General features: G+C 44.6%; 2 protein-coding genes across 5 annotated transcripts in view; one reads left to right on the forward strand and one right to left on the reverse strand.

Annotated features, from left to right (window-relative positions):
• Positions 1-15,971, forward strand: part of LOC148506525 (uncharacterized) — a 79,393-nt gene that overhangs the window by 40,288 nt on the left and 23,134 nt on the right. For all 4 annotated transcript variants that reach the window (XM_088446652.1, XM_088446655.1, XM_088446654.1 and 1 more), the window contains 10 exons: positions 985-1,083; positions 2,629-2,700; positions 5,137-5,235; positions 6,318-6,389; positions 8,060-8,158; positions 9,260-9,331; positions 10,891-10,989; positions 12,052-12,123; positions 13,674-13,772; positions 14,913-14,984. In XM_088446652.1, the coding sequence (XP_088302778.1) occupies positions 985-1,083; positions 2,629-2,700; positions 5,137-5,235; positions 6,318-6,389; positions 8,060-8,158; positions 9,260-9,331; positions 10,891-10,989; positions 12,052-12,123; positions 13,674-13,772; positions 14,913-14,984 (855 nt within the window). The remainder of the gene's footprint in view (positions 1-984; positions 1,084-2,628; positions 2,701-5,136; positions 5,236-6,317; positions 6,390-8,059; positions 8,159-9,259; positions 9,332-10,890; positions 10,990-12,051; positions 12,124-13,673; positions 13,773-14,912; positions 14,985-15,971) is intronic.
• The window catches only part of LOC148506526 (major histocompatibility complex class I-related protein 1-like), a 185,481-nt gene continuing 180,629 nt past the window's right edge, over positions 11,120-15,971 (reverse strand). The window contains exon 6 of the mRNA XM_088446659.1: positions 11,120-11,173. The gene's annotated coding sequence lies outside the window, so the exon portion shown is untranslated. The remainder of the gene's footprint in view (positions 11,174-15,971) is intronic.

The raw sequence follows: 15,971 nt of genomic DNA on the forward strand, positions 1-15,971 counted from the left end.
CGCAATGCACAGATCCAGTCACTGGTGTCCTGATCATGGTTATATAGGGAATATAGACATAAGTAGTCTAGTACAGTTATATTACTGCCCTGATCTATATAAGGAGGGGGATTTGGGTTACTGAATCTGGTGGGCATTCTGCATAGCACTTTCTATCATGACGACACCTGTGATGTGCGGCTGCGCACATTGTGGGTAATTACAGGAAGAAAGACTTAGCAAGATTTCCCAGATAACCTGCATTATATTAGTGAGCGAGGTTCTACTTGAGCCTTGTGGCTAAGCTCCCTCTTTGAGACTAGAAGAACTATACAAGTACTGTCCATGGGGGGAGAGGTCCAGGGGTATCTGTACTTTATGTGTGTAGATTGTTACAGGGTTTCATGTAGAGTGTGACAGGTCATTGTACAGAGTAAATTTAGTTCCGGTATAGAGGATAAAGCCTATCTAGAGGAAGTGTGCAATAGGTAACCTCTTTGTTAACGGTACAATAAGGATGTAAACCAAACTAATTAGATATTAGCTCAGATCAGTTTAATGTCAGACTAAGTAAAGTTGCTGAATGGTCTGGGCCAGCACATTGCTGATATATGACAGGTGTTTAGCTGTGGACTTCTCCAGAGCTGAACGTTTGCAGGCAAAGCTTACAGCACATTTCTCAGTATAGGAACCCGCTAGTGGAATCCGTACTGGGTTTAGTAAAAGGCATGGTCTAGTTTCTAACAAGCCCCTCTCAATCAGCCCTTCACCCAATGTATAACAAATGGGAGTCCCCTCACCCCTGGAATCCTGCTGTTACCTGTAGCCAGGAGCCAGATTGCTTCATATCAGGGACAATGAGCACACGGCTAGCCGTCCATAGGTCTCCTCTTCTCATAGCTATTTCCTGTATGTGTGGGGCCGGGATGTGACAACCATGTAACTGGAGAGTAGATCTGTGACCATGCATGGAATGATGATATTTATAAATGTTCTGTTTCCCAGGTGACAGATGGGCACAGAGCAGAAACCACAATAATGGGCTGCAGGGTGCCAGCTTCCAGCACGGGATGGCGCGGAGTAACAGTGACGCACCTGCGGAAGGTAGGACACCATTCATTTCTTACCAGTGTTTTAGAAATGTGTTTGTCTTAATGTGTTTAGATACAAACATCTGCAAGATTGTGGCTTGATGGGGATGGGATGAGTTGTTGATGTGCATTGCTGGCGGTTTCACGCAGTTTCAATAACACATCACGGTAGTTGAAACTTATTGAATCGACCCCTTAGAATTTATACTTCAGCCGCCTCCTCCTCTTGCTCCAGACACCACTTCTACTCATAGAGTTGCAAGAAATAATAAGTACGGTTTTACCTACTCCACTAACCCGGAAACGTGTCTGAACCTCGCAGCTATTTGTATCTGTCCCATAGACCATCCATAACATTCTCTAATTAGGACAGACAACTACACCTGGTCCTCTCATCAACACGCGTTTCGCTAATGAACTCTGTCAAGGCTAATCGAGGACTGCAGGAGTTTTTAAAAAACAGTCAGTCGTTGACTGTGTGACGTAGTGTATCTATTTATCCAGGTCTATATCAGAATCTTTAGAGAGCCCCGTACACAAAGGGCGGGACATTCTCATGTTGATAATCAGTGGCTCCTATCATCTATTGCTGTAATGTTATAGCACAACTACTAATATGCATGTTCTTAGAGTGAGCTGCCAATCACGCTGAGAATATTTTGGTTTAAGTGCTGTTATCAAACATTGATTTCTAATCAATAATGATGTTTGGATATTTTGTATTATTTTATCCAGAGTTTATTATACAGATTTGTGTCACACAGGACATTATCCACCAGACGGTAATATGTGTCTATGTACATAAATGTTATTTGGATCATGAACCTTTGCACAATCCACATCGTCATCTTTTGTTCTGCCCACAAGCCTAGGACATAGGACCTCAGTCAGACCCGGTCGCAAGCGCTGAGAGAAACTCCGGAGCTCACTACAAAATGGCCAGCTGTCGATGTTGATCGACAGCGCGGCCCGTTTCGTAGGCGGGGCGGAGGGGTGGCTACACAAACGGAGACGTTCCCAGGCGAACGCCTGTCGTTTTGTGGGCGGCCGCACTGACATCAGCAGTGATGTCAGTGGGGAGCTTCCTGCTCGATCAGAGCAGGAAGCTCTCTGGGGCTTGCGGTTGCCGAGACCCAACCTTAAGGTCTCGTCGCAAGCCCCGATGGTCGCGATGGTCTTGACAATCGGGACCATCAACCTGGTCGGTCGCTAAGTTGTGGGTGGTAACCCACAGCTTAGCTAGCAACCAGGAGGCCGCAATAAAAAAAAGAAGCGGCCGCCCTCATTCAGAGAGAGCGATCGCTTCTTGCAACCGCCTCTGAATGAGGGCCATAGTGTGTGGAGGCGTCTTCCTAGATCTGGAGATTACTGTACACTCCGCCGTGTGTAGGTGCCTGGGTGCACTTTACTGGATTTAGCCTGGGTGGAAATATTGATACTTATTCTACAAAACCACATAATTAAAATAACATCTAGCTGTCAGTGTATTAGCTGTTTTCCCTGCTATATTAGTGTACATTATATAATGAGATGTGTACTCTCTGTCTTGTGTACACAGATGTGTATGTAGTTCCTGATGTTACTCCGAGGATTAAACAGGAAAATGAGCCCAAGAGGGATCCAATGCCAGGTCAGTAAGAACAAAGCAATATAGAATTTGTGTTGTGGACTCAGGAGCTCATTCAGACCCTCTCGCTAGATGCATTCACTCGCACCATGCGTATGCAAGTCCAGCGCACGCCCAACAAGACAGGCGATCGCACGGCAAGGCATTAGCACACCCACCAGCCATTCATATGACGCCCACTTGCGCACGTCATCTCCTGGAAGTGCATGAAAAAATTGGTACATCGAGCAACATCGGAATGCGATCGCAGCGCTTGAGGTTGACTATAGCCTGCCGCAAGCACTGCGATCACTGCAGGCTGAAATACAACCAAGTGACATGTACAATGACACACCTTTGCTAATTATACACACCCATAAAACTCAGTTTTGGCGGCCAGACACGCCTGCGTTCGCAACACCACTCCCCCGTTCACAAGCACCTTTCCCTGTTACCACCCACAAACAGCGCATTCTGTCACTCAAAGTAGCGTCCAGTCTGTGTACTACGAGCGCACAATTCCCGATCGGAGTGACTGGTTCGCGCATGCGTACTTTTCCACATGCGCAGACCGGCGACTATCGGCCATAGCGTGCATCCGTGGCTTAGCGAGCGGGTCTGAATCGGGCCCTCAGTCCATAGTGCTGTTTGCTTATATATCAGAAGTACATATGGGTCCTCATACAACTAGCCTCCTTGCGCGTTAAACAGCTCTTCTAATTGCGCCATACCCTGCCCTGACTCGGTAGCGCCGAGCCTCTTTTTGTGTGACTTTTTACCTTCAACTGCGTCTTATTCACACAGGGATGCGAATAGATAGCACAAGCGGCTTCTGCTGATTAAAATTTTATGCAGCGTGCCTGTGTTCTCTGTATGTCTGTGGGTGTAACTGCTAAATGCTACGTTACAGTGTTACAGCCACTGACACTAATGTAGAATGTAACATGCAGATACACCCGCAGACGCACAGAGAACACAGGCATGCTGCATATTATTTTAATCAGCAGGAGCTGCTTGTGCTATCATCACTGTGTGAATAAGTCGCGTTTGAAGGTAAAAAATCGCACGAAAGAAACTAGCCAGTACCGAGGCACACGGAGCTCCCGCATTGTGTGGCGCGACTTGTAGCGCATGGAGGATAGATGTATGTGGACACATCTGTATAAAGAAATAAAATGTACAGCAGGGGTACCAGTCCCTGACTGCGCTGCATGGTACAGGCCAGCCATTTGTACTTCTTAGCTTTGCGAGATTTCCCAGATAACCTGCATTATATTAGTGAGCGAAGTTCCGCCAGAGTCTTGAATGAATCTTCCCCTTTGAAACTAGAAGAACTATACAAGTACTGACCGAGGGGGAGAGAGAGGCCCAGGGGTATCTGTACTTTATGTGTGTAGATTGTCAGAGGGTTTCATGTAGAGTGTGACAGGTCATTGTAGTGTTCCCTCTAGCTCCGGCGGGAGGCAGGGCGCCGGAGCTAGAGAGGGCGTGCCCGTGCGCGCGCCCTAGGCGGGGGCGTGGTCATCGGAAAACGGGGTGTGTCTATAAGACGCGTCCCCTTTTCGTCACTCTTGGGGGCGTGCCCGGCACTTACGGACACGCCGTGCAGCCCCCAAGCCCTGCAGACAGGGAGAATAGATGCCGGGCGCATGCGCCCGGCGTCTATTCTCCGGCGGTGACCGGGTCACCGCATGTTTCTCCACCCGCGGGACACTGCGTCCCGCGGGTAAGAACGGTTCCCGCAGGCTGTGAGGGCAGGGCGCTTTTTGCCCTCCTCCTGGAGGGCAGGGTGCTTTTTGCCCTCCAGAAGGAGGGCAGGGCGCCGCGCACCGCTAAAACAGCTTAGCGGGAACGCTATCATTGTACAGAGAGGATTTAGTTACGGTATAGAGGATAAAGCTTATCTAGAGGGAGTGTGTAATAGGTTACCTCTTTGTTAAGGGTACAGTAAGGATAGAAGCCCAGAGGATTTTTCAGTGATTTGCAATTTATCAGATATTAGCTTAGATCCATTTAATGTCAGACTAAGTAAAGTTGCTGAATGGTCTGGTCCAGCACATTGCTGATATATGACAGGTCTTTAGCTGTGGACTTCTCCAGAGCTGCACATTACAGGCAAAGCTTGCAGCACATTTAGTAGAGTAACTGGCCAGTGGAATCCTTACTGGACGTAGTAAAAGGCATGGTCCAGTTTCTAACAAGCCCCTCTTAGTCAGCCCTTCACCCCATGTATAACAAATAGGAGTTCCCTCGCCCCTGGAATCCTGCTGTTACCTGTAGCCAGGAGCCAGATTACTCCATATCAGGGACAATGAGCACCCGGCTAGCCGTCCATAGGTCTCCTGTTCTCATAGCTATTTCCTGTATGTGTGGGGCCGGGATGTGACAACCCCTGTAACTGGAGAATAGATCTGTGACCATGTATGGAATGATGATATTTATGAATGTTCCATTTCCAAGGTGACAGATGGGCACAGAGCAGAAACCACAATAATGGGCTGCAGAGCGCCATCATCCAGCACGGGATGGCGCAGAGTAACAGTGACGCACCTGCGGAAGGTAGGACACCATTCATTTCTTACCAGTGTTTTAGTAATGTGTTTGTCTTAATGTCATTATGTACAAACATCTGCAAGATTGTGGTGTGATGGGGATGACATAATCATTGATGTGCCGTTACTGGCAGTGTCACGCAGTTTCAATAACACATCACAGGAAACGAGGCTTATTGAATCGACTATTTAGAATTTAATATTCGTCCTGCCTCCTCCTCTTGCTCCAGACACCACTTCTACCTATAAACTTGTAATCAAAAATAAGTACGGTTTTAGGTACTGTAATAACCCGGAAATGTGTCTGAACCTCACAGCTATTTGTATCTGTCCCATAGACCATCCATAACATTCTCTAATTAGTTCAGGCAACAACACCTGGTCATCTCATCAACACGCGTTTCGCTAATGAACTCTGTCAAGGCTAATCAAGGACTGGCGGGAGATCTGGGATTTTAAAAACAGTCAGTCGGTGACTGTGTGACGTAGTGTGTCTTATCCATGTCTATATCAGACTCTTTAGAGAGCCCTATACAGAAAGGGCAGGACATTCTCATATTGATAATCAGTGGCTCCTGTCGTGAAGGATGATCTCCTTCTCTAACATCATAGCTACTGCATATCTCAAGAGTGAGCTGCCAATCACGGTGGTAGGTGCTGTTAGCAAACATTGACCTCTAATCAATAAAGATGTCTGGATATTTTGTATTATTTTATCCAGAGTTTATTATACAGATCTGTGTCACACAGGACATTATCCGCCAGACGGTAATATGTCTCTATGTACATACATTATATTTGGATCATGAACCTTTGCACAATCCACATCATATTATTTTGTTCTGCGCACAAGCCGAGGACATAGTGTGTGGAGGCGTCTTCCTAGGTCTGGAGATTACTGTACACTCCGCAGCCTGTAGGTGCCTGGATGCACTTTAATGGATTTAGCCTGGGTGATGATATTAATAGGTCTTGTACAAAACCACATATATAAAAATAAAACGTAGCTGTCAGTGTATTAGCTGTTTTCCCTGCTATATTAGTGTACATTATATAATGAGCTGTGTACTCTCTGTCTTGTGTACACAGATGTGTATGTAGTTCCTGATGTTACTCCGAGGATTAAACAGGAAAATGAGCCCAAGAAGGATCCAATGCCAGGTCAGTAAGAACAAAGCAATATATAGACGTTGTGTCGTGGAGCCAGTCTATAGTGGTGTTCTCTCATAGATCAGTAGTATAAAGAAATAAAATGTACAGCAGGGTTACCAGCTACTGACTGCCCTGCAATGGTACAGGCCGGCCATATGTACTTCATAGCTTCTCAGTGTAATGTAATTATCCTAATTACTGAGCCCTGTCTTGTCACATGACCATTACATTTCCCGTTATCACTTTACATTGTATCACTACTTTACCCTCAGGGCCGGATTAAGGGGGGGAAGCAACAGGGGCGGTCGTCCCTGGGCCCCTACACACGGAGGGGCCTCCTCACAGGGTCAGTGTAACCCTGACGAGAACAGGTGTCCAATGACACCTGTTCCCGGACTGAGGCTCAGTGCCGCGCTCTGCTGTTACTGTATGAGTCAGTGCTACTGCATACAGCGCAGAGCGGCTCCCGTGTCCTCTCATCGGCGTCACGTGACACATTACGTCCGTGATTCTGATGAGAGGACTAGGAAGCAGCTCTGCCAGGAGATCCCGCACGATGTCACTGAGGTAAGTCAGTGGCGCCGGCGGAGCAATCGGCTCCTTGTAGTGTGCGGGTGGGAGGCTCAGGGTGGCTAGGGGAAGGGAGAAGGGGCGGCTCCGTGTGGCTTTTGGGGTCCCCCCACAATTTAGTTGCCCTGGGGCCCCCACAAGTCTTAACCTGGCCCTGTTTACCCTTATAACAATCCGTAGTGCACAGATCCAGTCACTGGTGTCCTGATCATGGTTATATAGGGAATAAGGGATGAGTAGTCTAGTACACTTATATTACTACCCTGATCTATATAAGGACAGGAATTTGGGTTACTGAATCTGGTGGGCATTCTGCATAGCACTTTCTATCATGGTGACACCTGTGATGTGCGGCTGCCCACATTGTGGGTAATTAACGGGAGGGAAGACTTTGGGAGATTTCCCAAATAACCTGCATTATATTAGTGATCAAGGTTCCGCCAGAGCTTTGCAGCTAAATGAATCTCCCCCTTTGAGACTAGAACAATTTGTAGAGTGATAGAGGTCATTGTACACAGATGATTTAGTTACGGTATAGAGGGTAAAGCCTATTTAGAGGGAGTGTGCTATAGGTGACCTCTTTGTTAGGATACAGTAACGATAGAAGCCCAGAGGAGTATTTAGTGATTTGCAGCTAATTCGATATTAGCTTAGATCCATTTAATGTCAGTCTAAGTAAAGTTGCTGAGTGGTCTGGTCCAGCACATTGCTGATATATGACAGGTCTTTAGCTGTGGACTTCTCCAGAGCTGCACATTACAGGCAAAGCTTGCAGCACATTTCTCAGTATAGGAAGACGCTAGTGGAATCCTTACTGCATGTATTAAATAGCATGGACCAATTTCTAACAAGCCCCTCTCATTCAGCCCTACACCACATGTATAACAAATTGGAGTTCCCTCACCCCTGGAATCCTGCTGTTACCTGTAGCCAGGAGCCAGATTGCTACATATTAGGGACAATGAGCACACGGCTAGCCGTCCATAGGTCCCCTGTTCTCATAGCAATTTCCTGTATGTGTGGGGCCGGGATGTGACAACCCTGTAACTGGAGAGTAGATCTGGGACCATGTATTGAATGATGATATTTATGAATGTTCTTTATCCCAGATGACAGATGGGCACAGAGCAGAAACCACAATAATGGGCTGCAGAGCGCCAGCTTCCAGCACGGGATGGCGCGGAGTAACAGTGACGCACCTGCGGAAGGTAGGACACCATTCATTTCTTACCAGTGTTTTAGAAATGTGTTTGTCTTAATGTCATTATGTACAAACATCTGCAAGATTGTGGTGTGATAGGGATGAGTTGATGTGCCCTTACTGGTGGTTTTTCCGCAGTTTCAATAACACATCACGGGAGTCGAGGCTTATTGAATCGACTGCTTAGAATTTAATATTCGTCCTGCCTCCTCCTCTTGCTCCAGACACCACTTCTACCTATAAACTTGCAAGCAAAAATAAGTGCGGTTTTAGCTACTGTAATAACCCGGAAATGTGTCTGATCCTCGCAGCTATTTGTATCTGTCCCATAGACCATCCATAACATTCTCTAATTAGGACAGACAACTACACCTGGTCCTCTCATCAACATGGGTTTCGCTAATGAACTTTTGTAAGGCTAATCGAGGACTGAGGGAGATCTGGCATTTTAAAAAACAGTCACTCGGTGACTGTGTGATGTAATATGTCTAATTATCCATGTCTATATCAGAATCTTTTGAGAGCCCCGTACAGAAAGGGCGGGACATTCCAGATTCATACTCAGGTGTGCCTGTCATGAAGGATCATCTTCTTCTCTAACATCAAAGCGCAACTACTAATCCGCATATTCTAAGAGTGAGCTGAGAATATTTTGTGTTAGGTGCTGTTAGCAAACATTGACCTCTAATCAATAAAGATGTCTAAATTTTGTGTCTTGTTGCTTTGTATCATTTTATCCAGAGTTTATTATACAGATCTGTGTCACACAGGACATTCTCCACCAGATGGTAATATGTCTCTATGTACATACATTATATTTGGATCATGAACTTTGCACAATCCACATCATATTATTTTGTTCTGCGCACAAGCCTAGGACATAGTGTGTGGAGGCGTCTTCCTAGGTCTGGAGATTACTGTACACTCCGCAGCCTGTAGGTGCCTGGATGCACTTTAATGGATTTAGCCTGGGTGATGATATTAATAGGTCTTGTACAAAACCACATATATAAAAATAACATCTAGCTGTCAGTGTATTAGCTGTTTTCCCTGCTATATTAGTGTACATTATATAATGAGCTGTGTACTCTCTGTCTTGTGTACACAGATGTGTATGTAGTTCCTGATGTTACTCCGAGGATTAAACAAGAAAATGAGCCCAAGAGGGATCCAATGCCAGGTCTGTAAGAACAAAGTAATATATAGACGTTGTGTCGTGGAGCCAGTCTATAGTGTTCTCTCATAGATCAGTAGTATAAAGAAATAAAATGTACAGCAGGATTACCAGCTACTGACTGCCCTGCAATGGTACAGGCCGGCCATATGTACTTCATAGCTTCTCAGTGTAATGTAATTATCCTAATTATAGAGCCCTGTCCTGTCACATGACCGTTACATTTCCCGTTATCACTTTACATTGTATCACTACTTTTATTCCCTTCATAACACTCCGCAATGCACAGATCCAGTCACTGGTGTCCTGATCATGGTTATATAGGGAATATGGGATGGGTATGGGATGCTGGTGCTCGGGATCCCGGCTGTCATAATCCCGACGACGCCATCCCGACAGAGTTAGGATACCAGCATCTGATGGTAGGTATCCTAAACCTCCGCCTCTCCCTACTGTAACCCTCCCTCTCCGGTGCCTAACGCTAACCCTCAACCTAACCCGGCTACTTACATTTGGGATTCTGACTGGTGTCGGGATTCTGGCGCCGGCATTCTGAGCACCAGAATACCTGCGGTCGCGATATTGACCGCACCCCATGGAATATAGACATGAGTAGTCTTGTACACTTATATTACTACCCTGACCTATATAAGGACGAGAATTTGGGTTACTGAATCTGGTGGGCATTCTGCATAGCACTTTTTGTCATGACAACACCTGTGACGTGCGGCTGCCCACATTGTGGGTAACTAATGGGAGGGAAGACTATGGGAGATTTTCCAGATATCCCGCATGATATTAGTGAGCGAGGTTCCGCCAGAGCTTTGCAGCTAAATGAATCTCCCCCTTTGAGACTAGAAGAACTATACGTATAAGTACTGTCTGAGGGAGAGAGGCCCAGGGGTATCTGTACTTTATGTGTGTACATTGCCAAAGGGTTTCATGTAGAGCGATACAGGTCATTGTACAGAGAGGATTTAGTAATTGGTTAGAGGGTAAAACCTATCTAGAGGGAGTGTGCTATAGGTGACCTCTTTGTTAAGGTTACAGTAAGGATAGAACCCCAGAGGAGTATTTAGTGATTTGCAGCTAATCAGATATTAGCTTAGATCCATTTAATGTCAGTCTAAGTAAAGTTGCTGAGTGGTCTGGGCCAGCACATTGCTGATATATGACAGGTCTTTAGCTGTGGACTTCTCCAGAGCTGCACATTACAGGCAAAGCTTGCAGCACATTTCTCAGTATAGGAACACGCTAGTGGAATCCTAACTGGATGTAGTTAATGGCATGGTGCAGTTTCTAACAAGCCCCTCTCATTCAGCCCTTCTCCCCATGTATAACAAATGGGAGTCCCCTCACCCCTGGAATCCTGCTGTTACCTGTAGCCAGGAGCCAGATTGCTTTATTTCAGGGACAATGAGCACACGGCTAGCCGTCCATAGGTCTCCTGTTCTCATAGCTATTTCCTGTATGTGTGGGGCCGGGATGTGACAACCCTGTAACTGGAGAATAGATCTGTGACCATACATGGAATGATTGATATTTATGAATGTTCTGTTTCCCAGGTGACCTATGGGCACAGAGCAGAAACCACAATAATGGGCTGCAGAGCGCCAGCTTCCAGCACAGGATGGCGCGGAGTAACAGTGAAGCACCTGCGGAAGGTAGGACACCATTCATTTCTTACCAGTGCTTTAGAAATGTGTTTGTCTTAATGTATTTATGTACAAATATCTGCAAGATTGTTTTCACGCAGTTTCAATCACAGGAGTTGAGGCTTATTGAATCGACCCCATAGAATTTAATCTTCGTCCTGCCGCCTCCTCTTGCTCCAGACACCACTTCTACCTATAAAGTTGCAAGTAAAAATAAGCACGGTTTTAGATATTGTAATAACCTGGAAATATATCTCAACCTCGCAGCTATTTGTATCTGTCCCATAGACCTTCCATAACATTCTCTAATTAGGACAGACAACTACACCTGATCATCTCATCAACACGCGTTTCACTAATTAACTTTTTCAAGGCTAATCGAAGGACTGCGGGAGTTTTTTTAAAAAAAGAGTCAGTCGGTGACTGTGTGGTGTAGTGTATCTAATTATCCAGGTCTTTATCAGAATCTTTAGAGAGCCCCGTACAGAAAGGGCGGGACATTCCAGATTGATACTCACTTGCACCTGTCATGAAGGATCATCTATTGTTGTAATGACATAGCGCAACTACTAATCCGCATATTCTAAGAGTGAGCTGATAATATTTTGTGTTAGGTGCTGTTAGCAAACATTGACATCTAATCAATAGAGATGTCTAAATTTTATGTCTGGATACTTTGTATTATATTATTCAGAATTTATTATACAGATCTGTATCACACAGGACTTTATCCACCAGACGGTAATATGTCTCTATGTACATAAATGTTATTTGGATCATGAACCTTTGCACAATCCACATCATCTTATTTTGTTCTGCCCACAATCCTAGGACATAGTGTGTGGAGGCGTCTTCCTAGGTCTGGAGATTACTGTACACTCCGCAGCCTGTAGGTGCCTGGATGCACTTGAATGAATTTAGCCTGGGTGATGATATTAATAATTCTGGTACAAAACCTTATATTTAGATTATATAAAATAACATTTAGCTGTCAGTGTATTAGCTGTTTTTGCTGCTATATTAGTGTACATTATATAATGAGCTGTGTACTCTCTGTTCTTGTGTACACAGATGTGTATGTAGTTCCTGATGTTACTCCGAGGATTAAACAAGAAAATGATCCCAAGAGGGATCCAATGCCAGGTCAGTAAGAACAAAGTAATATGTAGACGTTGTGTCGTGGAGCCAGTCTATAGTAGTGTTCTCTCATAGATCAGAAGTATAAAGAAATAAAATGTACAGCAGGATTACCAGCCACTGACTGCCCTGCAATGGTACAGGCCGGCCATATGTACTTCATAGCTTCTCAGTGTAATGTAATTACCCTAATTACTGAGCCCTGTCCTGTCACATGATCGTTACAATGTAAAGTGATAACGGGAAATGTATCACTACTTTTCCTTACATAACAATCCGCAATGCACAGATCCAGTCACTGGTGTCCTGATCATGGTTATATAGGGAATATGGGATGGGTACGGGATCCCGGCTGTCAGAATCCCGACGCCGCCATCCCGACAGAGTTAGGATACCAACACATGGACGGTAGGTAACCCCCTGCTTCTCCCTACCCTAACTCTAACCCTCCCTCCCTGGTACCTAAACCTAACCTCTCCGTCCCCGTATCTTAATCCTAACCTTTCCCTCCTTAGTGTCTAACGCTAACCCACCCCATAACCTTCAGTATTCCGGGGCCGGGATTCTGAGCACCAGAATACCTGCGGTCCGGATATTGACCGCACTACAGGGAATATAGACATGAGTAGTCTCGTACACTTATATTACTACCCTGACCTATATAAGGACAGGAATTTGGGTTGCTGAATCTGGTGGGCATTCTGCATAGCACTTTCTATCATGGTGACACTTGTGACGAGCGGCTGCGCACATTGTGGGTAATTACAGGAAGAAAGACTTTGTCAGATTTCCCAGATAACCCGCATTATATTAGTGAGCGAGGTTCCGCCAGAGCCTTGTGGCTAAATGAATCTCCCCCTTGAGATCAGAAGAACTATACAAGTACTGTCCATGGGGGGAGAGAGGCCCAGGGATATCTGTACTTTATGTGTGTAGATTGTCACAGGGTTTCATGTAGCGTGTGACAGGTCATTGTACAGAGAGGATTTAGTTACAGTATAGAGGATAAAGCCTATCTAGAGGGAGTGTGTAATAGGTGACCTCTTTGTTAAGGGTACAGTAAGGATAGAATCTCAGAGGAGTATTTAGTGATTTGCAGCTAATCAGATATTAGCTTAGATCCATTTAATATCAGACTAAGTAAAGTTGCTGAGTGGTCTGGGCCAGCACATTGCTGATATATGACAGGTCTTTAGCTGTGGACTTCTCCAGAGCTGCACATTACAGGCAAAGCTTGCAGCACATTTCTCAGTAGAAGAACGCGCTAGTGGAATCCTTACTGCACATAGTAGAAGGCATGGTCCAGTTTCTAACATGCCCCTCCTTATCAGCCCTTCACCCCATGTATAACAAATGGGAGTCCCCTCGCCCCTGGAATCCTGCTGTTACCTGTAGCCAGGAGCCAGATAGCTTCATATCAGGGACAATGACCACACGGCTAGCCGTCCATAGGTCTCCTGTATGTGTGGGGCCGGGATGTGACAACCCCTGTAACTGGAGAGTAGATCTGTGACCATGTTTTGAATGATGATATTTATAAATGTTCTTTTTACCAGGTGACCTATGGGCACAGAGCAGAAACCACAAGAGTGGGCTGCCGAGCACCAGCTTCCAGCAGGGGATGGCACGGGGTGACAGTGACGCACCTGCGGAAGGTAGGACACCAGTCATTACTTACCATTGTTTTAGAAATGTGTTTGTCTTAATGTTTTTATGTACAAAAATCTGCAAGATTGTTTTCACACAGTTTCAATGGCACATCACCGGAGTCAAGGCTTATTGAATCGACCCCTTAGAATTTTAACTTCGTCCTGCCTCCTCCTCTTGCTCCGACAACACTTCTACCTATAAAGTTGCAAGCAAAAATAAGCACGGTTTTAACTACTGTAATAACCCGGAAATGCATCTGAACCTTACAGCTATTTGTATCTGTCCCATAGACCTTCCATAACATTCTCTAATTAGGACAGGCAACTACACCTGGTCCTCTCATCAACACGCGTTTCGCTTTTGAACTTTTTCAAGACTAATCGAAGGACTGCGGGAGTTTTTTCTTTTAAACAGCCGGTGACTGTGTGACGTAGTGTATCTAATTATCCAGGTCTAATGAACTCTGTCAAGGACTGCGGGAGTTTTTAAAAAACAGTCAGTCGGTGACTGTGTGATGTAATATGTCTAATTATCCAGGTCTATATCAGAATCTTTAGAGAGCCCCTGTACAGAAAGAGCAGGACATCCTCATGTTCATACTCAGTTGCGCCTGTCATGAAGGATCATCTCCTGCTCTGTGGTAGCGCAACTACTAATCCGCATAATCTAAGAGTGAGCTGCCAATCACACTGAGAATATTTTGTGTTAGGTGCTGTTAGCAAACATTGGCCTCTAATCAATAAAGATGTCTGGATATTTTGTATTATTTTATCCAGAGTTTATTATACAGATCTGTGTCACACAGGACATTCTCCACCAGACGGTAATATGTCTCTATGTACATACATTATATTTGGATCATGAACCTTTGCACAATCCACATCATCTTATTTTGTTCTGCGCACAAGCCTAGGACATAGTGTGTGGAGGCGTCTTCCTCGGTCTGGAGATTACTGTACACTCCGCAGCCTGTAGGTGCCTGGATGCCCTTTAATGGATATAGCCTGGGTGATGATATTAATATTTCTTGTACAAAACCACATATATAAAAAAAATCTAGCTGTCAGTGTATTAGCTGTTTTCGTTGCTATATTAGAGTACACATTATATAATGAGCTGTGTACTCTCTGTTCTTGTGTACACAGATGTGTATGTAGTTCCTGATGTTACTCCGAGGATTAAGCAAGAAAATGAGCCCAAGAGGGATCCAATGCCAGGTCAGTAAGAACAAAGCAATATGTAGACGTTGTGTCATGGACCCAGGCTATAGTGTTGTTCTCTCATAGATCAGTAGTATAATGAAATAAAATGTACAGCAGGGTTACCAGCTGCTGACTGCCCTGCAATGGTACAGGCCGGCCATATGTACTTCATAGCTTCTCAGTGTAATGTAATTATCCTAAATACTGAGCTCTGTCCTGTCACATGACCGTTACATTTCCCGTTATCACTTTACATTGTATCACTACTTTTACCTTCATAACAATCCGCAATGCACAGATCCAGTCACTGGTGTCCTGTGTAGAGGAATCGTTCTATTATATATATATATATATATATATATATATATATATTCACCTGGGATGCCTTATTGAAGATAGAGTCTCCGACGATAAAAATATTTCTTTAGTATATTTATAAAGATATTATAAATATAGATAAAGTTCAATTAACACACGTTTTATATATAATATGCAAATACATGCATACGTATGAATTACTGATATTATGATTCCAGTGAGTTCAGACGTGAAGTTCAAGCTCTGATTTCTGATATTTATTTACAAGCAAATCAAATTATACAGAATGAGATATTCACAGTAGTGACATATATACTAATTATATGTATGCTTCCTAAGAAATAAAACTTAATAAACAATTAACAAACTTAGACAATTAATAACAACACAGATTATATACTTGCAAGTATTATTAGTTACCGTACTTCCTCCTGCACAAACTTTATGTTCTTCTGGACTCTATGTTACATTGTGCTGTCCTCTCTCCAGACTGAGCTCCTATACTCACCATACCTGACCTCTTCTTACATCTCCTCTGTTCTCCCCCAACTAAACTGTACTTCCAGTGCTGTCTTTTATCCCAAATCTTTCAAAATTTATTTTGCCATCTCCCACTCTGTAGAAATGTGGCAGATAATTACGGGTTTCCCTCAAACCAGATTCTGAAGTGTTGTAAAAGTGTCA

The sequence above is a fragment of the Taudactylus pleione genome, unplaced genomic scaffold (genome assembly GCF_031769625.1).
Source record: "Taudactylus pleione unplaced genomic scaffold, aTauple2 ptg000400l, whole genome shotgun sequence".
Classification (NCBI taxonomy): Eukaryota; Metazoa; Chordata; class Amphibia; order Anura; family Myobatrachidae; genus Taudactylus; species Taudactylus pleione.